At 38.8% G+C, this 25,269-nt stretch overlaps 1 protein-coding gene across 1 annotated transcript in view; it reads right to left on the bottom strand.

Annotated features, from left to right (window-relative positions):
• The window catches only part of DNAH14 (dynein axonemal heavy chain 14), a 300,961-nt gene that overhangs the window by 140,824 nt on the left and 134,868 nt on the right, over positions 1 to 25,269 (bottom strand). Inside the window, exons 36-40 of the mRNA XM_087859257.1 lie at positions 19,313 to 19,447; positions 15,577 to 15,792; positions 10,739 to 10,832; positions 9,239 to 9,447; positions 8,050 to 8,302 (exon numbers count right to left, since the gene is read on the bottom strand). Of these exons, the coding sequence (XP_087715383.1) occupies positions 8,050 to 8,302; positions 9,239 to 9,447; positions 10,739 to 10,832; positions 15,577 to 15,792; positions 19,313 to 19,447 (907 nt within the window). The remainder of the gene's footprint in view (positions 1 to 8,049; positions 8,303 to 9,238; positions 9,448 to 10,738; positions 10,833 to 15,576; positions 15,793 to 19,312; positions 19,448 to 25,269) is intronic.

Genomic DNA, 25,269 nt, shown 5'->3' with positions numbered 1-25,269 from the left:
TGTCAAATGTAGGGACTTGCACAGTTTGCTTTCTTCTACTCCTCAGGTTCGTGGAGCATCATGTGTGTGGATACGTGTAGCTTTTAATCCATATGCTTCAGACAACCTGGATACTGGATAATATTTTGTTGGTTTATATGTGTTATAATCTGGGGCTTGTCTTTCAAACTTTTGATGCTGTCTGAGAAACACATAGTCTTGCCTGTTCTACACAAAAATACACCTACCTTTTCCTGAAATTTTGTATATTAGGAGTCCACCATCAATTCAATATCATGAATATATTCTACTATATTTCCTTTTAAAAGTTCTCAAGTGTCATTTTTTTCAATTAGATGCTTTAATCTACCTGAGACTTATTTTATTTTTGTGTATAATGTGAGGCAATAAGCTCTTTTTTAAAAATACGGATAATTAGTTGATCCAACACGATTTACTAAAATGTTTATTCTTTTGACCTGTTGTGCTACTTTTGTCATTTATCTTGTCTAAATCACCTCTGTTTTTCATGTTTTTTTCTTTAACCTCAAATACTCCTTCTGAGATCATTTTCCTTCTACCTGAAGTGTATACTTCCGAAGTTCCTTCAGTTATGGTCTGTTCTGGTGGACTCTCTCAAATCCTTGTCTGAAAATCCAAGGGGTCTCTCTTTTACCAGCATTTTAAAATGGAAGGCTGGCTACCACTTCTGAATTAAGAGTTACTTTTTTTCTCAGCCTATTATACATTAGATTGTTTTCTGGCTTCCATTTTTGTTGTTGAAAAGTGTTTTGTCCATCTAGTTATGATTCCTTAGTAGGTAATCTGTCCTCTTTCTCTGCCTTTCAAATGTATTCTTGTTTTTGGTGCTCGGTAGTTTCGTGATGGTAAATGTAGGTGAGTGCTTCACTTTATTTGTCTTGCTTGAGATGTGTTTCACCTTCTATACTGAGAATACATGTATTTTACCAGTTCTGGAAAATTCTCGCCCATTTACTTTTTGTATATAGCCTTTTCCTTATGATTTTTCTAGAACTCCAAACAAATGTATGTGAGAATTTCTCTGTCTCAATCTTCCCTGTCATAGTGCCATCTTTTTTACATCCTGGTTTGCTCATTCCCTTTTCAGCATTAGATAAAACTAAGTCAGTATTAGCCCATCCGCTCAGTTTTCCATTCAGTGACTGTATGTATTATTTTAGAAGTTATGTTTGGTTATTTTTTGTATTGTTGAATACATTTTGTTAGTCTCTCAAAGTGCTCTTGTATTTATGTATTTATGTAATGTTTAACCTTACATATTAAATAAATGGCCTGAATGTTCCACCTGAAAGCCAGAGACCATCAGATGATAACGAAGTGAAGACCAAATACAGTCTGTCAACAGGAAAGGCACTTCATATGCAAAAACACAGATAGGTCAGAAGTGAAAGGATGGAAAGCAGTACCCCAGAAGTTGATAAAAATGCAGAAGTGGCTATGTTAATATCAGGCAAAGTAGATCTTAGAGAAAGGTAATTACCAGAGATAAAGAAATAATTAACCAAGGATTCAATGCACCAAGAAGAGATAGCAAGTCTGAATGTCCACACCTAATAACAGCTTCAACATACACAAAGGGAAAACTCACAGAACTGAAACCATACAGAGACAAATCACAATTGCAATTGGAGATTTTAATATTCCTTTTTTGTTATCTGGTAGAATATGGAGCAAGGAAATCAGAAAAGATACAGAACATTTGAGAAATACTATCATCTAGACTAAGTTGATATTTATAGAACATTTCATCCAACAAAGGAAGAATACTTCTTGTTTTCAAGCGCACAAGAACATTCCCCTAGATAGAGAACTTCTGGCTATCAAACAAGTCTCAATAAACGTAAAGCACTAAAATCATGCAAAGTGTATTTTATAACAGGAAAAATTAAACTAGAAATTAAAAACAAAACAAAAAGACATCTAGCAAGTCCCTACATATTTGGAAATAAACTCCACATTCCTAAACAACCACAGGACAAAGAATAAACCACAAAGGAAATTAGAAAACTCATTATTTAAAAAATTTAATAATCTCAATATATGCAGGAAAAAACCCCACTATCCGTGATCAAGAAAATCTCTTAGCAAACTAGACATAGTAAGAAACTTCATCAACTTGATAAAGGACGTCTATGAAAGAAACCTATGGCTAAAATGACACAGAAATGGTGAAAAATGAATGCTTTCTCCTTCAGATTGGGGGGAAAATGGTATGTCTGCTGTCAAAACATCTATGAACTTTGTATTGGAGGTCCTACCCAGTACAAAAAGACAAAGATAAGAAATAAAATGCACACTGATTGGAAATACAGTACTCATGTCTTTATCAGTATAAAATATCAATTGTATTTCTATGTATCAGCAATAAACAACAGAAAGTTAAGATTTTAAAACTTAAGAATAGCATTAAAAATTTAAATCCTTAATTCCCAATGGAATTCTTAATTCCCACTTCAGTAAACTGAACCCTGGTCAAGATTCCCTGTTGCATTTATTACCTAGCCCTCACAGGCCCCACTCCGATGGAAGGGGAGCATGAAGATGCCTTAGGTTTCTGGGTATCAGTATCAGTCAGACCCTGTGTCCAACAGTTCTAAACATCGAGCGGTCCTCTCTCCCTAGTGTACATCACTCAAGTAAACGGCTGCAGTCCCCTTTGAAGAAGGACCAGTGTAATTATTTTTAGAAATATTTCCCATGAGGGGCGCCTGGGTGGCGCAGTCGTAAAGCCTTCAGCTCAGGGCGTGATCCCAGTGTTCTGGGATCGAGCCCCACATCAGGCTTCTCTGCTATGAGCCTGCTTCTTCCTCTCCTACTCCCCGTGCTTGTGTTCCCTCTCTCACTGGCTGTCTCTCTTTGTCAAATAAATAAATAAAATCTTGAAAAAAAAAAAGAAAGAAATACTTCCCATGATATTGCAGAAGGTCCCAATCTCCTCCTTAGTCAATGAGTTCTGGGCCTGAAAGCTGCTTGGGTTTGGAAACAGGCAGGAGATCATGACTTACTACTGAGGCAGCTACTCTTAACCTTCTGGACTTCTTCTCATGATACACGTTGATGGTACCTAGTTGGTTGCCCATACATCCTGCCCATAGGGATGGCACCTTCTATTAATAACTTAATATATTACTATCTTAATATATTATATCTTATCTTAAATACATATCTTACTATCTAATATCTAATACAATCTAATCTCTAATCTGATATCTAATATTTAATACTATTTAATAGATACTAATATCTTACTATCTACTAATAACTTATCTTAATATCTTATTCTAATAACTTATCTTAATAACTCTGAGAATCATCTCTGCCCCCCCCCCACCCTTGCTTGGCTGAATTCCGGTTTCTGGCAGGAAGGGCAACATCAGCCCTTCTAGTGAGACTAGTTCAGTAATGGTCGCCTCTACTGTCAGCTCTGGTCTCCAGAGCCACCAGCACTGAACTTATTAGCAACAAATGCTTTGGAGTATTGAGTCTGGGGGTTTCAGTATTTGGGGTGATGTTTGCTCAGATGCCTCCACCCTGAGTGTCAGGGTTGGTCATTAACATTTTCTAAAGTGTGGCCATTCTGATGACCAAGTCCTGGTCTTGAGCTTTCATTTCCCTTCAGGTGCAGGATGTAAGAATTTCCGTGTGTGTGCTACCTGGGAGGCCTCCCAAGAGGGACTGCTCAAGTATCTCTAATTACTGGTTTGCTTATTTTAACACTTAGTTCTTCTGTCTTTGTTTATATATTCCCCCAATATATGTGTGTATGTATCATAATCCAGAATATATATCTCTAATATGTTCTTAATAGGTCTTAATCTTTTTATTGCTTAAGACAATTTTCATGCTAAAATAAAATTTGGGCTAATATTTAAGTTGACAGCTTGGCTTTCTTTTCATGTATATTTACATTATGCATCTTATTCCCTTATTCCAACCATTCCATGTCCATCTTCGTAAATAATAGATTGAGATGTAATTCACATAATATAGAAGTCCCCCTTTAAAAATGCACAATTCAGTGGTTTTTAGTATAATCGGAGTTGTGCAGACATTACCACTATAATTTTAGGATGTTTTCATCGCTCCAAAAAGAAACTCTACACCCATTGGCAGAACTGCCTGTTTCCTCCTTCCCCCAACCCCCGGCAAGCACAGCCTCCTTAGGATTCGCTTATTCTGCACATTTCCTACAAACGGAGCCCTGCAGGATGTGGTGTTGGTGACTGCCTTCTTTCACAGAGCAGAATGTCCTCAAGTTCATCCCTGCTGTGCATGTATCAATGTTTCCTTTCTTTTTATGGCCCAATAATATACATCGTGTGGATAAACCACACTTTCTTTATCCATTTAACAGACATTTGGGTTGTTTCCGCTTTTTGGTTATTATGAATAATGGTGTTATAAACCTTTGTGTCCAACTTTTTGCATGGACACATTTCCATTTCTTTTGGGTTTATTTTTTTTAGGAGTGGAATTGCTGGGTCAAATGGTAACTATGTTTCACATTAGAGGAACTGCCAAACTGTTTAACCAAAGTGGCTACTCCATTTGTATCCTTTTGGTTTAATGACGATACTTGTAGAAAAAAAATTAGTATTTGTTTGCTTTAAAATCGAATCAGTTTCAAAAAAGAGAGAGGGAAGCAAACCATGAAAGACTCTTGACTATAGAGAACAAACTGAGGGCAGATGGAGGGAGGTGGGTGGGGGGATGGGCTAGATCAGTGATGGGGATTAAGGAGGGCACCTGTTGTGATGAGCACTGGGGGTGATAAGTGATGAATCACTGAATTCTACACCTGAAACCAGTATTACACTACGCTAACTAGCTTGAATTTAAATAAAAACTTGAAATAAAAAAAAGAAACTACAAAAAAAAATGAAATCAGTTTCTATCTTTTAAACGAGGGAGTTTAACTCCTTTATATTATCGTAATTATTGTTAAAGTTGGATCAATTTTTTTGTTATTCAAATTTCTTTCTTTTTGGTTTCCTTTTCTATCTTTTATTGTAAAGAACATTACTTCGCATACTTAAAGCTATGGATTCTATTATTTTTTTGAAGATTTATTTATTTACTTTTGGGGAGAGAGAGAAAGAGAGAAAAAAACGAATGACGGGGTGGGGCGAGGGGAGAGAATCTCATGTAGACTCCCTGCTGAGCGCAGAGGCCCAATCGGGGCTCAATCCCATGACCCTGAGACCGTGACCTGAGCTGACACCAAAAGTCGGATGCCCAACCGACTGAACCCTCAGGCAACCCTCTGTGGATTTTATTATTACTCTGAGGCTTACCCTTAGCACATTAAGATTATACTTTATGTTTATTTTTCTCCATCACTTTTTAGACTTCGCTTCTGTTTTTTTCCTCAAACAATGCAGGTAATCGTCTTCTCTCAGCTTTCTTTGAACTGCCACCTCCTCCCTTCCCTTCCTATGCACTTTATGTTGAAATTGTCTGAAATTTTGTTCTGGATTTTTATGTTCATACTTTTGAGAAGTGTTCTCTGCTTACTTTGGCTGCATTAAGTTTTACTGAATTATTTAATCACATCTAACTTCCATATCTCAGATAATTCTCCTTGATCCATTTCTTGCAGTACTGGATTACTCCAAAAGTCTCGTATGTTAAACTTTTTCAGGCTTTGCATATCTGAGAATATGTTTAATTAGCCAAATATAAAATGCTTTGAAGATAATACATCATTTTTTCCCTTAATCAGTATTGCTGTTGAGAAATCTTGTGTTAAACTGTTCTTATAATCGTGTCGGCTTTTTCTTCCGGAATTTCTTAGAATCTCCCTTTCATCTGAGATAGTCTCAAATCACAACAAACCGTTTCTTTGCTGAGAACCCCCATTCCTGAGGCTCAGGTGCCCAGAGCCTGCCTTAGACTGCGGCTAGAGCAGGAGAACCTAGAAATCACCCCTGCTCCCACTGTGAGCCTTCCACCAAGGAACAACAGCAGCAGTCTATTGCCAGGGGACGTGGGGGAGCACAGAGACTTTGGAGTCTGGTGCACCGAAGGTACCTATAAGCAACAATAAAAGCTGAATCCTGGTCCATACAGACTCCATCCTCCCCACCATTAACTCAACAATCTGGCAGAAGAAAAGGTGTAACCATTTTCAGGTATAAACTCAATATACCTGTCTCTATTCCTCCTTTCCCCACAATATCTGACGTTCAATAAAACATGAGACATAAAAATATGAAAAAGAGTCCTGTTGCCAAGATACGAAGCAGTCAATAGAACAGATCCAGACATGGCCCAGGTGTCGGGGATTTAAAACAACTACAGTCAAACTGTTAAAACATCTGACGTAAAATGAACAGAGAATTTCAGCAGACCACCGAGCACTATAAAAAGAGAGTCAAATGGAAATGCTAGAAATAGAAATCACACTAACAGAGATGAGAATTCTTCCAATGGGCTTATCCAGTGGACTGAATGCAGCAAAGAATTAGTGACTTGGATTATAAATCAACAAAAGTTATTCTGAAATATGAAGACAAAAAGAACAGAAAACCCCACAAACCAAAAGAACAGAGCATCCAAGAACTGGCAGGGGCAGGGGGGGTACGTAATATATCAGTATAATACTTCTAGGTGTGGGTTTTTACTTTCCTGACCTATTTAATATTCCAGGATCCTATTCAATCTTAGGTCTTACATTTTCTCAAATTCTAGAACACCTTAGTAATTACTTCTTGAAATATTTCCTCCCTTCTATTTATTTAAAAAAATTTCTTTCTGGAGGTTCTGTATATGGATGCTAAACTTTCAACTTGTATTCATCTTTCAACTAAATACACACCCTCACACACAGCTAAACATACACATATATGTATACTATGTAAATGACTATACTTCCAGTTAGTTCTACTGAAGTCCGCACAGACACAGACGCGGTGTTTCCTCTCCTTAGCGCCTCCTGCTGTGTGATCCGGGACAGCACCTGGACTGAGCTGTCATACAGCTAACCACATCAGCATCCAACCCATTTATGATGTTCCTTCTCGTAACTCCTTCTTGCTTTGTTTCTAGTACTCCCATTTTCCTGGCTTCTGCTTCTGACGAATTTAGACTTGTGCATCTGGAGAGCAAGTGGCCACTCTTCAAGGCAGGAAAGTTGTGTGCTAACAACTTGTATCCACACTGACACTGTCTCTTTCTCTTAAACACTTCGACTTCAAGATGTGAAGGGCCCTGGCCCTGGGAAGAAATAAGCTTGTAGCTGTTCCCGAACCTAGTCAGGCTTCACCGCCAACACGCGATGGTGTTGCTGCCTCTAGCTGGGCTGCGGTGCTGACCGGCAAAGGGAAGGTCGACGGTCCGCTCAGAGCTGTCAGAAGGGGAGAGGCCCAAGCTAAATATTCTCCCAGTCATGGGATCCAGGTCTCTTCCCCTCAGGAATGCTGCTTCCCCAACTAGGACCTTAACCATCTTGTCGCCCCAGGGATTTCTCACAATGGCTGTTGGTTTGATGGATCTCAAACTGGGTTTTGGAGGCAGAGTTGGGAGCCTGTACCAATTCCCCGTCTCACTGGGAGCCAGACAGAACCAGTGTCTGAAGGTGGGTGTCCTGAGTCCGGAGACCACACCTTTACCCATAATGCTACACTATTTTCTGAATCTTTTGCTCTCACCTCACACTACTTTGCACGTTTACACCTTTGCATGATTATAATTTACACCTAAGATTCTGGACACATTTTCCCCACTCTTTCCAAGAATCTTTAAAACATACCAAAAGCATTCTTCCCTAATAGAGACCCTCTTAGGATTCCTTCTACTCATTTTTCTTGTGACCCTTCAACATATGATATTACTTTACTTTGTTCATGTGCTCCTTTATAAATGGTTTTTAGTTTGTTCCATGTGCATGTCTGCTGTTGGTTCAAACAGACTAGAAATTCCTGGTCTTTCTTTCTTTGTTTTCTTTGATAAAACTCAATAAGAGGTGATGAATAATTGGCATTGATGAGGTGAGATACAAGACCACTAATATAAGGGGGGGAAACTCACATTTTCCAAAGCCTCCATTTTTACCCATGAAGTCAAAGAAAGCATCAAGAATTCTGCACAGAGTTATAACAATCATTACGTCCTGGACAGGAAACGGCTGACATTTCTGATGCTTCTTTATAAACTGTAGTCCGTCTGCAACACTATTTTTAATCATGAATTCAAGACAACTCACTCCTGTTTGACTCATAATTTTAGAAGTTTTCGAAAGCCATGACTTCATATAAGGCTCCCATCCCAGATCAACAGGATCCTACCAACATAAAGCACAAGATGTTACATAAATGAAGAAAAATACCGTGTCCGTCTTCTTTCTTATCATCTCTTTACTTCACCACTGCCCCTGGCAGAATATGGTTCAGAATCACCATTCATCAAAGTGCAACTGATCAAAACAGCTTAAAAAATGACCGGTCTCAACCGCAAGAGGCTCTTAATCATAGGAAGCAAACTGAGGGTTGCTGGAGGAGGGCTGGGTGGATGGGGCAACTGGGGGATGGGCATTAAGGAGGGAACGTGATGTGATGAGCAATGGGGGTTGTATGCAACTGATGAATCACTGACCTCTACCTCTGAAACTAATATGTTATATGTTAATTGACTGGATTTAAATTAAAAAAAAAAAGAGTGACCTGTCTCGGATTTGTGACCGTAACCACGGTCTTACACGACAACAAGCACCCGGGGCATTACGTGCAGGGAGGAGCGCTGAGGTTACGTGTACGTGCTGAGGGGAAGGCAGCATCTGCTTTGCTACAGGACACAGGGCGGGTCGCGGCTACTACTTAATTTCCTGGAGAGAAGAAACCTAGTCTTTGTTGTGTCGTCCACCCCTCTCACCACGGGGCTGTGCTCCGCGGGTCCGAAGGGTCACAGATTCCGTGCGAAAAGGCTTCAGGGCAGCGGTTCCTCTACGGAAAAATAACCGAGGCCGCGGCCCCTGCCGTCTAGAAGGCGCCACTCGCTCACAGCACTGAGAACACGCACGTTCCAGCCCCGGAGGACTCGTTTACACACCGTAATTACGCTCACATGCGCTTCTGGGTTAGGAGGCTTCAGGGGACACAAAACTGACCTACCGCGATCACCCTGCCGAGTCCAGGGGCAACGATAAACCATTCATCAAAAATGCTGTAGATAATGACTAAACAATACATTTTCTTTATGAAATTTGATTTTGGAAACTTACCATATAGACCATTGCACATCGGCTGACAGTAGCAGGACTGGCCTGAGAGAGACTGTCCACTTCAAAAATCACTCGTATTTTATTAGTTAAGACTATTCTCTCACTGTTTGCTAGGCATAATGTTCCAGTATCATCCAGCATGGAGTTTAGATTTTCTACCCAGAAGGTATCCACTGGACCATCTAAAATAATCCACTGCCAACTGTAGTCTGCAGAGAAAGGTATTTTTGATGTAACTGAGAATAATGTTTTCTTTTACTACAATCTTGCAAATTGTCTATATGGAGTTAGATATCCTAGAAAACACTAGACTGAATATGTTTTTATGCAGTCTCTACTATTTATTAAATAAAAATAACTACCCGTAGTATATACTTAGTAATTCTTTCAACATTATTTCAACATTAGCCTTTAAATTTTGGAGATCCAGGAGTTCTCTTTCCATAATGCTATGGTTTGTGAGTCTCCCCTTTCCACCCAGAGCACTGTTTGGATATGCTGCCTCTGGGAAACAGGAAAGGGAAGTAGATGCCCTTCGAAGAAAGAGTCGAATACATTCCAGAGTAGTTCACACCGTGACCCCATTTACTCCTCTTTCCATAGCTACAGGCAACCACCCTGCCCCACAGTTCTAGAAAACCCACTGGTCAAGCTAGGGGAGGAACGTGTGGGTCACTGTGGACACAGAAAGTAGTGAGCCACCTGAAAGACATGAGAGCCCAGCAGAAGAGGGAGGACAGCCAGGAGGCGGATGGTCAGACTGGCTGAAACACGTGACTCGGGGCCTGTCTTCAAACGCTGGAAGGGAACTTGCTGCGCCCAAGGACTGTGCTCTCCAACCTGCACACCAGAGAGTGCCACACAACAATCGAGGGCTTCTCGAAACGCAGAAGCAACAGCAGAAGCAACAGCAGAAGCCTCTTTCAGCGTCTGGCTCATATCTGGCTGGCGAATGTGTGGCTAGAGGGCCACCCTGGAGCCGTGAAAGCACTCTGGGGGGGGGCCACCCTGGAGCCGTGAAAGCACTCTGGGGGGGGGGGCTCCAGCAGCACCCTGCCCACTCCTCCGGAGCAGGATCACCCCCCACCCCCACTCTCCATTCCCTGTACACCACAGAGTGGCACACAGTGGGTGTGCAATCCTTCTTAGAGGAGTGTGCTTGGGTTGTAGTACTTGGCCTGGGAACAGGCAGATTGTCTCGAGTCCACTTCAGAGACAACACTATTGTAGGTTTCCACACAGTATTACTTCTACCTTTAGTATCTACTTGGTTCTCTTGAGATATTAATGTTCATTTATAAACTGAAAGGGTTATACAAGACCTACCACTTCTATAACAGAATTATAGATGAATATACCATAGTATATGATTAATACACAAATTCTAAATAAACACGGAAAAAATATAGTAAAAGAACAAAATATCACTCATCAAAAATGTTTTTAAAAACAGAAATAAAGCTCATAATCAATCACTTTATTGAATCAAATAACACTTACTCTGACTTTCTGGAATGTTAACGTCCTTCTCCATCTCCTTCTCAAATATATTAATGTCAGTATCTGCCGCATCAGAGAAATCGAGTTTGAAAACCTAAAATATTTACGTAATCGATAATGTTAATTTGACCACACTTTCTAGTTCCAATGGATATACCAATATGCTCTCCAGAATAAAAATGGGAAAAGGCAGAAGGTTCTGTCACTGAAAGACCTCCCCGTAACCGGCGCAGTTTGGCTGAGCTGAGGGGTGAATACAGGCCGTTTTCTTTTAGAGAATTCTTTTGGTTGTTTCCCCCCACACAGTACATGCTCGTAGAACATTAAAATAAAAACATAGAGCACAAAGAAGAAAGCAAATATTCTCTGAATTTCCACCATCTATAAAGAATCACTGTTGATATTTTGGTGCATATTTCCCCCCTCCTTCATAGTACTTTTAAAATTTTAGGCACAGAAGAATTACCTCCAGGATCTGCTAAACCACAGATTCTAACACCTCATCCTTGGAGACTCTGACAGAATCGGTTTGCAGAGTTGTCCAGGAATCCCCATTTGTATTATACTCCCCAGGTGATACAAATACAGGTTGTTCTCACACGAATCTCTGAGAAATTCTGATCTATGCATACAGTTAACTCTTAATTATCTGGGGGACTTTATTATTTTGCTCCTCAACAGGGTCGAGTCCCATATCATCAGCTGACTAGCACTGGTTTTCTTTGCCCCCAAGAGTAGGGGAAGCTGACCAAACACTAGAGCCAGTGGGCTCCAGAGAGAGACCACACACAGGAGTGAGGCCCATGTTTCAGCCAGGGCCTCACAACCCAACAGACGGTAACCAGCCACTTCTCATTCTCAAGGCTCATCAGGGAGAAGACCAAGCACGGGGCTGTTTCCAATGATTATTTCTGTAAGTCTGCACTTACCAGCCCTGTACATAAGTCATTATGCACTACTGCATTTCTTTCCCTAGATTTTTAAAAAATGTGGGATTGTGGGTCAAATGTTATCTGGATTTTAATCCTTAATAAATTCTATTGGATTTCTTTTTGAAAGTTTGTGACAATACTTCCACCAACAAGATGTAGGAATGTTTGTTTCTCCACATCTTCGTTAATACCAAATGGTTTAGCTACTGATATTCTTAGGTTGTGAAAACTTGATGAGAAAAATGTGAAACCTATCATTGCTACAATTTTTATTTTTTTTATTTTTTTATTTTATTTATTTATTTTTTAAAGATTTTATTTATTTATTTGACAGAGATACAGACAGCCAGCGAGAGAGGGAACACAAGCAGGGGGAGTGGGAGAGGAAGAAGCAGGCTCATAACGGAGGAGCCTGATGTGGGACTCGATCCCAGAACGCTGGGATCACGCCCTGAGCTGAAGGCAGACGCTTAACCCCTGTGCCACCCAGGCGCCCCTACAATTTTTAATTTTTGACTAATACTTAGGCTGTGGGTCTTTCATATGTCACTTGACCATTTTCATGTGTTCGATCAGCGTTCTAGTCATAGCCTTCCTCATCTCCTGAGTTTTCCATCCTTTCTTATTTGCGTCTATTCTTATAGCACCTCGTCTATAGCAAGGATACTAACTCACTCCTATAAGATGCTGTAAGCTTTCTTCCAGACTGTGGTTTGCTTTAATAGAAGCTGTCTGTTGCAACTATTAAAAAATTTTTTTCTTATATTTACAGTCAAATAATTTTATCTCCCTTTTATGATTTTTGGGTTCCCAGTTTTAGTTAAGGTCTTCCTAACTCTACAAATATGTCCCCAAATATTATTATGTTTTTATAATTTTATTTTTATATTTAGTTGGTTATTTCATCTGGAATTTTCTCCTTCCCTCCCTCCCTCCTTCCTTCCCTTTTTTATTTGACAAAGAGCAAGAGCACAGGCAGGGGGAGCGGCAGGCAGAGGGAGAGGGAGAAGCAGGCTCCCTGCTGAGCAGGGAGCCTGATGCGGGACTTGATCCCAAGACCTGGGGATCACAACCTGAGCTTAATCCACAGAGCCACCCAGTCACCCCTGGAAATTTATTTCTGGGTAGGGAATGAGGTAGAGGTAAGGGTCTTTCTATGTTTTCACATCACAAAATAGCAATCTATATAAACAATGAATTGAGTAAACAATGCTTTTCCTGATTAGAAATATTACTTCAGTTGTATATTAATTTCCTATATATGTCTGAATATGTTTCTGGACTCTGACTGGTTCCGTTTCTGTGTTAGCACCTTCCAGGGATTTTATTCAGGTTTTGAAAAGTGTTACCTTTTTTTTTTTTTTTCCTGACATGTACTCAACACTCGACATTACATTAGTCTCGGATGTGTGATATAATGAATTCAGTATTTGTGTAGATTATGAAATGATCATAAAAGTCTGGTTAGCATCCATCACTACACATACGTAAACATTTTTTTCTTGCGGTGAGAACTCTGAAGATCCGCTCTCTTACAAACTTTCAAATATCCAATACCGTGTTATTAACTATGGCACTGCATTATATTGTACCTCACTGTTTTGGTTACAGTATGGATTTGTTCTAAAATTAATATAGAACATTTTAGAAATAAAAAGCACTATGGTTTTTGCCCAGATTTTCTTTGAACTCTTGGAACATTTATACTTCCTAATGAACTTTAAAGTCATTTAATTCACTTTTTTTTAAAGGGGGATTTTGCTTGGAAAGACATTATATCCGTATATTAATTTGGTATAGGTATTCCTGCCTCCCTCGCTGCCACCCTCCCATGACAAGTTCCTTTCTTTTACATTTATTCCAATGTATTTTTTTTATAGATTTTTGCCACTGTTAGCAGAATTTTTCCTATTTCCATTTCTAACTGGTGATAATTAGCATGAAGAATTTAATCACAGCCACTTTAGGATATTCCTTCTCTATCAATTACTGAGAATGATGCAATAAAATCTCACACTAGGATGTGATTTATCAATTTCTCTACAAAATTCAGTTATTTTTTCTACACATTTTTACATTATGTCATAGGCACAGAGTAGTTCAGAACCGCCAACTTTTTCTGCACCAATAGCAGGCTGTTGTACCCCAATTTTATAATAATTCTTGACCTCTGGCAGATCTCACCACCCAGATTCTTCCCCTTGTTTTTTTATTCAGGAATATCAGGGACCTTGGTTCTTCTACGTACATTTTAGAATCAATTTGTCAAGGTCTTAAAAACTACTTTAGCTTTCTATTTCAAAACTTAGTGCAAAGCTCCAGTAATCAAGTGTGGCATTTGCATAAGGATAGACGTCAAGATTAATGGAACAGAAAGTCCAGAAATAAATCCCTACATTCACAATCAGTTGATTTTGACAAGAGTGACAAGACAATTCAATGTGGGAAAGAACAGTCTTTTCAACAATAGTTCTGGAACAATTGGATATTCAGATGCAAAAGAATGAACTGGGATCCCTTCGACACAAAAGTCAACCCAAAAGAGACCAAAGACCTAAATAGAAAAGTGAAAACCATAAAACTCTTATAATAAAGCACAGAATAAAGTCTTTGACCTTGAATTATGCAAAGCTTTCTTCAGATATGATATCAAAAAACAAGTGACAAAGGAAAAATAGATTGAACTTCATCAAGGTTAAAAACTTGTGTTTCAAAGGATACCATCAAGAAAATAAAGACAACCCACAAAATGAAAGAAAGTGTTTGTAAATCATAGTCCCTGATAAGATACTTGCATCTAGAAAAAAAATATGGATTGGAAGACTTAATACTTTTTTTTCATTTTAATTCTAGTGTAGTTAAGATACGGTGTTATATTAGTTTCATGTGTACAATATAGTGGCTCAACAATTCTATTCATCACTTGTATGTGGAATTTAAGAAACAAAACAAATGAGCAAGGGAGAAAAAAAAAGAGAGAGAGAGAGAGAAACCAAAAAACAGACTCTTAACTCTAGAGAACACATTGATGGTCACTGGGTGGGAGGTGGGCGGGAGGACAGGTGAGACAGGTAAACGGGCTAAGAGTGCACTTGTCGTGATGAGCATGGGTGATGCATGGAAGGGCTGAATCACTATACTGTACGCCTGAAATTAATATTACACTCTGTGTTAACTAACTGGAACTTAAGTAAAAACTTAAAAAAAAATCTTTGTTTATCTGTTTGGTTTTAAATGCCATTCGTCTGTTAATACATTTTGGCTAATGAAATTTACTAGTAATTCCTACTTATAACTAATGAGAATACAACATTCAAATTTTTGTTTGCTATTTATGTTGATTTTGTGATGAATTTTGTATCAAAAACTTTTTCACTTTTCCAGTGAAGTATTTTCATACTCATTAATTTGTAAGATATACTGGTGGTGACAGAATCACTAGATCACCCTCTGCTTACACTTAACCCACTCTGTGCTACTTTAAAAGCCAGTATCTTTCATTTTATTGTTTACCAACCATTTTAAAACCCGGTGTCATATTTTCTGTTTTTTCATAGCTTCTAATTTTTCTCCTTTTTAAACTGATAATAATAATTTTTTTTTAAAGATTTTATTTATTTGAGAGAGAGAGACAGCCACTGAGAGAGGGAACACAAGCAGGGGGAGTGGGAGAGGAAGAAGCAGGCTCCTAGCGGAGGAGCCTGATGTGGGGCTCGATCCCAGAACGCCGGGATCACGCCCTGAGCCGAAGGCAGACGCTTAATGACTGTGCCACCTAGGCGCCCCTGATCATAATAATTTTTAAATTTACTTTTATACTGGTAAGTATAATAATGCTTAAATATCAATCTTTAAACAATGAAGTAATCCACAATAGACAAAAATAATCCTTCCATATTAACTTACATCAGATGCATCTGAGATTCTTGATTTCAGTCCGAAATCGCTGTCTTTCTTTGAGTTCCTTGCAGTGTTAAAATATACATAATTTCGAACTGCTGTTGATAATAATCCATCAGTCCATTCCATAGTATTAGGATCCAGTTGTCCATATAGTTCACCAACAGTGATACACTTCGGATTTAAAACACAAATATCTACTTTTCCTTTTCTTCCTGAAATCTGAAAAAAATCCAGTGTGGTTTCTTAAAGGCACTAACTATAGTACAATTATTTAAATTTTTGCACTATTAACACCAAAGAGTTTTAGGAGAGGTCTTTCACTCCAAAGAAAGAGACCCTAATAATCTGTGATCATTAATTAATAATCTAACAATTCCACTCTTTGTTATCTATTTGAAGAAAACAAAAACACTAATTTGAAAAGTTATATGCACCCTTATGTTTATTTCAACATTATTTACAATGTCCAAAATACAGAAGCAACCTAAATGTCCACTGATGGAAGAATGGATAAAGAAGATGTGGTGTGTATACACACACATGCACGCACATACACACACACACGTGTGTGTATATATATATATGACGGAATCCTATTCATCATTAAAAAAAGAATAAAATCTTTCCATTTTGTAACAACATGGAAAAAATAGACTGAACTTCATCAAGGTTAAAAACTTTGGTGTTTCAAAGGATACCATCAAGAAAATAAAGACAACCACGAAATGAAAGAAAGGGTTTGTAAATCATAGTCCCTGATAAGGGACTTATATCTAGAAAATATATACATATATGGATTGGAAGACTTAATATTGTTTTTTTTTTCATTTTAATTCTAGTGTAGTTAACATACAGTGTTATATTAGTTTCAGTTGTACACTATAGTGGCTCAACAATTCTATACACTACTTATATGTGGAATTTAAGAAACAAAACACATCAGCAAAGGGAAAAAGAGAGAGAGAGAGACAAGCCAAGAATAATCTTGGGATTATGCTCAGGAAGTAAGTCAGAGAGAGAAAGACAAATACCACATGATTTCACTTATATGTGGAATCTAAAAGACAAAAACCCAAGACTCATAGATACAGAGAATATATTGGTGGTTGCCAGAGGGGAAATATATTGGGAGGGGGACCAAAATAGTTGAAAGGAATCAAAAGGTACAAAATTCTAGTCATATAAAAAATAAGTCATGGATATGCAATGCACAGCATGGGCAATACAGTCAATAACACTATTAATTTTGTTCAGTGACATGGTAACTAGACTAGTGGTCATCATTTCACAATATATATAAATGTCAAATAACTATGTTGCACACCTGAAACAATATAATACTATATGTCAGTTATACCTCAATAAAAAAGGAAATAATTATTAAATTAAAAAAGACACAAATAATATCAGAAATAAAGTATGGACACTCCTAGCGCCTTGTAGAAATTAAAAGGATTATAAGAAAACATTATGAATGACTGTATGCCAAATTATGTAATCTACAGGACACAGATAAATTCCTAGAAATAACAAAAATTATCAAAACTAACTCAAGAAGAAACAGAAAATCTCAACAGATCTGTAACAAGCAGAGAGACTGAATCAGTCATCAAAATCTCCAAGAAAGTCCCAAATCAGATGGTAGATGAGTTTTACCAAACACCTGAAAATGAATTAACACCAACCTTACTCAAATTCTTGCAAAAAAAATAGAAAAGGAAAAAATACTTCCTAACACATTCTGTGAGGCTAGAATGATCCTGATACCAAATCCACACCAAGACACCATGAGAAAAGGACACACCAGTATCCCTTACGCATAGAGATGCAAAAATCCTCAAGAAAGTGCTAGCAAACTGAATGCAACAGCACATTGAAAGGATGATTCACCATGACCAGATGAGATTTATTTTAGGAATGGAGGGGTGGGTTCAACAACAACAAAAAAATCAATCAATGTGATATAGCATATTAATACGACAAAAGAAACCACATGATCACATTAAGAGAGGCAGAAAAAAACATCCGATAAAGTTTCACACCCTTTCACGGTAAAAACACTCAACAAACTAGAAATAGAAAGGAACTTCCTTACTATAATCAGGGGTATTTATGAAAAACCCACAGATGATACCATAGTCAGTGGTGAAAGCCTGGAAGCTTTCGCCCTAATATCAGGTACAAGGCAAGAATTCCCATTTTCACCGCTGCTATTAAACACTGCACTGAAAGTCCTAGCCGGGTAATCAGGTGATAAATTAAAAAGCATCCAAATTGCAAAGAGAGAAGTAAAAGTATCTCCATTTAAATATGACATGATTCTATATATAGAAAATCCCAAAGAATCTACAAAACAACTACTAGAGCCAATAAATGAACCAGCATATCTGCAGGATATAAGATCAACACACAAAAATCAGTTGCATTCCCATATAGCAGCAATGAACACGCTTCAACAACAACAACAAAGTTTAAGAAATTTCAAGTCCATTTATAATAGCATCCAAAGAATAAAATACTTTGGAATACATATAATCGAGGAGGAGAAAGACATACACTGCAAACTACAGAAAAGAAGACACATTTTCTTGCTTATTGAAAGTAAGAGCTAAAAATGGAAAGAAACTGCATGCCACCTGAAACAAGCCAACTGCAGAACTGAGAACCTGATTTTCTAAAACTTGTGGAATAACGACAGCCGAGCCTTTAAATAAGACAACTGAAGGACACGTTATTTATCGGGATCTAACTTTATATTTAATAAAAATACCATCTGATTTCACTCATATGTGGAATTTAAGAAACAGCAGATGAACATATGGGAAGGGGGGGAAAAAGAGGGAAACAAACCATAAGAGACTCCTAATGAGGGAGAACAGACTGAGGGGTGATGGAGGGAGTTGGGTGGGGGATGGGCTAGGATGGGGGATGGGCATTAAGGAGGGCACTTGTCATGATGAGCACTGGGTGTTAGATATAAGTGATGAATCACTGAATTCTACTCCTGAAAGTATTACTATGCTATTAACTAGAATTTAAATAAAAATTTGGAAAAAATGAAATAAAAATATTAGTCATTAAAAAAAATATATATATATATGAAAAAGTCAGAGTTATTCTAGGAATTCCAGGATAATTTAATATTAATAAATCTATCAACATAGCTTATTAACCTATTAAAATATAAAAAAATAGATTCTGAAAAGTTATTTCATAAATTCCAAAAATCAAAACCAAAGTATAATGAGAATGGAAGAAAATTCCCAGCGTATGAAAGACTATCATACACAAAGAGCAAATACCATATTAAATGCAGCAATATTAACGGTATTTCAGATAAAGAAACAAGATATTATTACAGTTAACACTGTTTTGGAGGGTTAATCAATGCAATAAGAATAAAAATTATATAAATATTACAAAAGAGACAAAATCATATTCATTTGAAGATGATTCAATTGATCACCTATAAAAACAATTACAATTTAACATTACCAGTCCATGAAGGTGACTAAATACAAAATAAATATATAATTCCACGGATTTTAGTAGTAGTAATTACTAGTAATTACTAGTTTGAGATTGAAATAAAAAAAAAATCCTATTTACTACAATGATTCCTAACTACAAAATTCCTAGCATAAATTTAAAAAGAACATACTTATATAAACAGGACATAAAATGTTACTGAAGTATAAAGTAAGATTGAAGAAATAGAGACATATTACTTAGTATTTACCTGTGAAATAGATGCCCTTTCTTTACTTGATAGGAAGTCTTCAACTGGTGATAGTGTTAATGCTCTTTCTAAAATTCTTCTGACTGTTGTCTTTCCTCCACACGTTGGGCCTACTAACATCACACCAACGCAAGTCTAAAACAAAATTGCAGATTTATGATTTAATTTTGGTTTACTGATGGTTCAGCTAAGATGAAATGCGAAGGTTCTTATTTCAAACACATCTCTGTATCCACAAACCCTTCCTTCATATTACTGTTCAATCTATTATAATCTGGGTTCTGTTTTCATTGACTAGGTTAATGTCAAAATAAACAGAAACCTCCTAATTTTAAAATTCAAAGGATGACTTTCAATTCTTGATATTTGACGGTTTATCTTTATCCAATTCTCCTTTATTTTTGGACCTTTCTCTAAGATTGGCTTCTGTAATATGATTTATCTCCGCTTTCCTCTTCTCTATTCTTTTCTCTTTTGAGTTTTGAATGTCATTTCCATGTTAGTCTTCTCTAATTCATCCTTTTCTCTCTCCCTTCTTCCTACATTAGCCCTACCAATCTCATCAACTTGAACATCTTTCACTATGACCTGAGTTCTAATGACTTCCTAATGTATTTATTTTTTCCAGGCTTTGGTTCTATGTGCCTGAGTGAAATTTCAGTGGTCTACTAGATACTTCCATCTGGATGTCTCACATGATTTTCAAAGTCAACATAATCTAATCTACACCTTCTTTTCACACTTGTTGCTTCTCTTATTCCCTAATCTAGTTAATAAAACCACTAGGTACCCACTGTCCAAAGTTCCTCATCTCTTACAAAATTTGCTTGATCCCATCTTCTTCTGTCCAACCCAATCACAAATGGTGTTACAGAGTCCATGTTTGTGTTCCTCTAAAATTCAAATGTTGAGGCTGACACCCAATGCAACAATACTGGAAGTGAGGCCTTTGCTAGGTAATTAGGTTTAGACGAGGTCATGAGGGTGGGCCTGTGATGGGATTAGTGTCTTTACAAAAAGAGGGAGAGGGACCAGAGTTTAACATCTCTCCACTATGTGAGGACACAGTGAGAAGGGGACCATCCACAAGCCAGGAAGAGAGCTCTCACCAGAAGCCAAATCTGCTAGCACTTTGATCTTAAACTTCCCAGCCTCCAGAACAGTGAGAAATAAATGTCTATTGTTTAAACCACCCCATCTATGGTATTTTGTTACGACAGCCCAAACGGACTAAGACAAGGGGGAAAGCGTCAGATGCTAAAGCTCTTAAAGTGTCCCTCCCCATCTCTTTTAGACTACTGGAATAGGATTAAAGAAATGATTATCTTTAATAATATATCAAATAAATACATTAAAATTCAAATATGGATAAAGCTAAAATATTTTTCACTTCCATTCCAGTCTCTTTATCCTCATGTAGGTCTTATGATTCTCTGCTCTGATAATTCCATCCTGCAACTGGCCAGGTGAGAAGGAGTCCAAAAGGCTTGCATGACGCAGCTAACTGGCCACCGGGGCATCATGGCCTTACATGAAAGAGAGGCAGCTGTCCCTGTGGGAGCAACTTTATCCCCTACTTCACGTCCTAAAGCAAAGCTGCTGGCCCAGTGAAGCCCTTGATTTACAAAGATCCCGTATATGCCTTAGTCCGTTTTACTGGTGGCTCAGCCTAGCTGAGACCTGAAGGCTCTCGCTGTCCCTCCTCAGAGCCAGCAATGAAGAACCAAGAGCAGACCTGTCAGTTCTGTTCACGGTGAGAACTCTGACTCTGGCTTTGGCAGTGGCCTTGCTATTTGGCCTGCCACTTGGGAAACTGTTACGGACTACAAGATTAAAGATAACCCTCTCTGGAGTTGTGAACTGTGGAAGCGAATTGGGGCCGCTACTGAGACTATCGGAGTTACTCATGGGCCCACGACGAGGACCCAGAACCAGGCTGCTGATCAAGCCTGTCCTTCCCAGACTGCCATGATTGCTGGCTGGACACAACGTCACATGGGATGTGGCAACGTGTTCTCCGTCACAGAACTCACAAAGTAAAGGACCGTGTGTTTGTGACACAGGGACTACTGCTGTGCTCCAGACTTCATGGTGGGAAGAGTCGTACTGCCTGGGCACGAATGACCCCCACGTACTCCAGGCAGATCCTTCATCAGATCTGCACACCCCCTCTCCTGGGGCTATTGGTGGTGACTCACTGACACTGACACTATTTCAGGCTATGGGATTGCTGTTTTGATCCAATCAGCTAACTCCAGCCACACCATTATGTTTCTTGAAACGAAAATTGTGTCATTTGGATTTCTGGACCATTTGCAGTCGGACAATGGTATACCTTTTATTATAGGAGTCTCTTAACCACGAGCTGATGGTCCAGACATTCTGTGGGCCTCCTATGCTCCCTACCATCCATATGCATCTGGTATTACTGAGCATTGGAACAGCCTTCTCAAAGACTGACTCCAAAGATTTCTGATCCATGCCCCTTCCCTTTTCTTTGTCCACACACCTTACCAGGGAGGGCTGGTCATTGAATGTAGACATCCCCAGAAGGGGTTCATTTCCTTTCATCTGCTTCCTAGGTAATTATCAGCATAAAAGAGAAGGGGGATTATAGAGATCTATTTTGAGAATTTGGGATTCATTCTGACCAATCCTGAGCATGGGGTTTCTTTCTGTTCCCTAATGACGACCTCAGGCCACCCTGATTGTACACATTCCAAAATGGGGCCCAGAGGATTCAAATTTAATTCTGGTTCAATTACCTGGATTCTCTTGGAATGACATGGTCTTAGGCCATAAGGATAATGACCACTTGATCGAGTATACTTCCTGATGAGTCCTTCCACAGTGGCCCACGCAGGCCAAAGCAGGGTACATAATGGTTCCAAGTTCCATAAAAATGCCCTTGTCCCTCGTGCATCACAGCAGGGGATGTTTAGAAAATAATTATGGTAATAAGTACTGAAATGGGGCATACCAATTTTGTGGCAGTGCAAGAGCAGCAAAAACCCAGACACCTAGGGAGGGCACACCTCAGACCACGGAATACAGGGGGAAAGATGAATACTGAAGATCTTTTGTCTTTCAGAACTCCCTCTCTTTCCTTCCTGGCAAAGGGGGTACCCCAAACAAATGTAGGAGCCTTTCATCTTCCTGACTGCTGGGACCACCACCCCCTACCAAATAGAACTGACCATGATTTAAGTGTTATTCCCCTACCCGTTACGGAGAAATCTAGCAGGAACTGCAGGGGTGGCCTCAGCTTCTGCACCTCCCAGGCAAAACACCTGGCCATCGCTCAAGATGTCTTGCCTATCTTCCTCACTCCTATCTCCATTGCTCACTCATTTCCTGGAGCAGACAAATGCCATCTGGCTCATGATATGGCAAACAGGTCAGACTGGACTGCTTGTCCTCAAGTGGTCACTCCAAAAACAAAACAAAAAAAGAACTAGACCTAATTATTCGAACTGAGAACTGTATCCCTTGAACTGTGATAGTCCCGTTTGGGGAACCCAACAACTATTAAGAAACTCTTTCTAAGGGCACCATGTATACCCTTAGGCTTGATTTCTTACGTAGAAGTCAGGCACCAACTTGTCTCCTTCCCCAAAACAATGCAACTTGCACCTCAGAGGCGGTTAAAGTGTTAAAAATCTAGTATTTAAGGAAACATCAACTTGTCCCAGGAAGGCAGTCACATCAGTCCAGGGTTGTTATGGATGATAGAATGGCCCTGGTCCCTTTCTCCTCCTGGGCCGAGACAACATCTGTACAGCTGATACTCTTGCTCTACCTGGATTAATCCTTTGGACCAAGAGGAACAATCAATATATAGCAGCTTCAGGAGAAATCCCCCTGGCTTTTAAGGTGGAGTCTGATGGCTTCTGATGTGTTCAGCTGTTTGAGCCCCGAACCTTTGATAGGCATGGCTGAGATTAGTATTTTAGGTTGGCTCCGTCCTACTGTGTATCGTCCTCTTGATAGAGGCTCTAGCTAAATGTTGTAGGAAATAAGCTGAATAAAAGTGGTCCCAGCCCCTGGCAGTCAGATTAATCAGAGTAGTCAACAGAGCGGCCATGGGAAAATTCACCAGAAGCCAAGACAGTGTATAAACAAGGGGTGGAATTTTGGGGAGACAATTCTCTACAGTCGCTGACATTTCTACATGCCTCTGAACAGAGGCATCGGAAGCTTTGTTTAGGACTGCCTTTTCAAGGATGTTTGTATAGCAAACAGTTTTTGGAAGATACAGTCCTCTAATCAGGATGGAGAACGTTAAATTCCTGTCTAGAATAACAAAGATAATGTCTCCTTCCTGAGCAAAGGCTAGGAATGTCTGCTGGTAGTCCCCTTCTAAGGCTGCAGTGTTCCTAAGATGGGGTGCTTCTGTGGAACACTTACCACACATGCAGGCATCACCTGACCCCGCGTCATCCTCCAAGAACTAAATCTTGGGGATAAGGCTACTGCTGTTGCTGAGTGGTAAACGGTCCTTTCTGACCCAGGAGTCTAGCACTTTCTGCTGCTGTGAAGCTGTGGCAGGCTAACTTGTTAAATCAACTCAATATATTCAGGAAGGGAAAAATGTGATACCATAAAATGAAAATTCTCAACACGAGTTATTCATTCAATTCTATCCGAATAGAAATCCAAATAGGACTTTTTAATTTTAATTTTTTTTCACTGGCAAACAATCAACTGATTATCTAAGAATCGGGGAAAATGACAAAGAGGGAAGATGATGGCAGGGCTCAGGACAAGATAGGCACCCTGTCTTTGGCATGTTAGATTAAGCTGGAGGAGTCTTCTTTACATGGCAGAAACAGGAAGGTCACTCTGAGCTTCCCCACCTCACCTTTCTTCCCCTGAAAGAGGTCATAAAAGCCCCACGTGAAAGGCGCCCTCTTCGTACCCAGAGGACAGAGACATCCTTATGGGAAATGAGGGGCTGACAAGGCTTTATGGACAAACCTGGCTCAACTGGCCTGTATCTTCCTAGTTACTTCTTCACCACCTACTACACCCCCAGCCCAAACCCCTCTGCCCTGCTAACTCTGCACAAATTCATTGTTTCTTTTTCTATAAAGCCTCCTGTTCTGCTCGCTTCTTTGGGTCTCTATTCTCTTTAAAGGCTCCCATGTAAAAAAATACTAAATACAGTTAAGATGCGCATGCTTTTCTTCTGCTAATCTTTCTTTCTCAATTTGATTTTCAGACTCAGCCAGGAACCCTAAGAGGGTCAGGGATAGCTTTTTTTTTTTTTTCTTCTCTTACAATTGGTACCACCAGATATGGAAACCTATTATGAAGCTATGGTAATTAAGACTGGTGTAGTCATAAGATAAAGACCAAAATAATAAAACATGGAAGAAATCAACAAAGAAATCCACCTTATTAGACTGGAAACATGGTATATGAGAGAAATAGCAAATCAGTGAGGAAAAGTCTTGGGAAAACCGGTTATCCATCTGAGGAAAAAGATCCATATTTGACATCTTAAAGAAAAATAAATTCCAGACAACTTAAAAATGGGAAATGCAAGTATCATTTGCATAATACCATGCAAATAAAATTTAAAAATTTTGGAAAAAAATCATAGAAATATCTTTATGAAATAGGATAGAAAAGATTTCTAAACATTCACAAAAACAAACCATAAGAAAAAGACAAATGGACTTTCCTGCATTAACAATGTCTCCCGCACACTGAACACTAGGAACATTTCTGAAAACCTAAGATTTAGAGAATTTATTTGCAATGCATATAAACAATAAAGAAATAGGATATAAAAACGCATAATGAAAAGTTTATACACACTTGGTAAGAAAAAGACAAAAAACCGAATTGAGAAATGAGTACGTTATATAATCTGGAAATTCAAATGGCAAAGAAATAAATATGAAAATGTACAATATTACTAATTATCAGGGAAATGCACCATCTTTTCCAGC

Source organism: Ursus americanus, chromosome 2 (assembly GCF_024610735.1).
Source record: "Ursus americanus isolate L20-20 chromosome 2, mUrsAme1.1.p, whole genome shotgun sequence".
Lineage (NCBI taxonomy): Eukaryota > Metazoa > Chordata > Mammalia > Carnivora > Ursidae > Ursus > Ursus americanus.
Note: the sequence above shows the minus strand (reverse complement) of the source record. Positions and strands in the feature narration are given on the sequence as shown.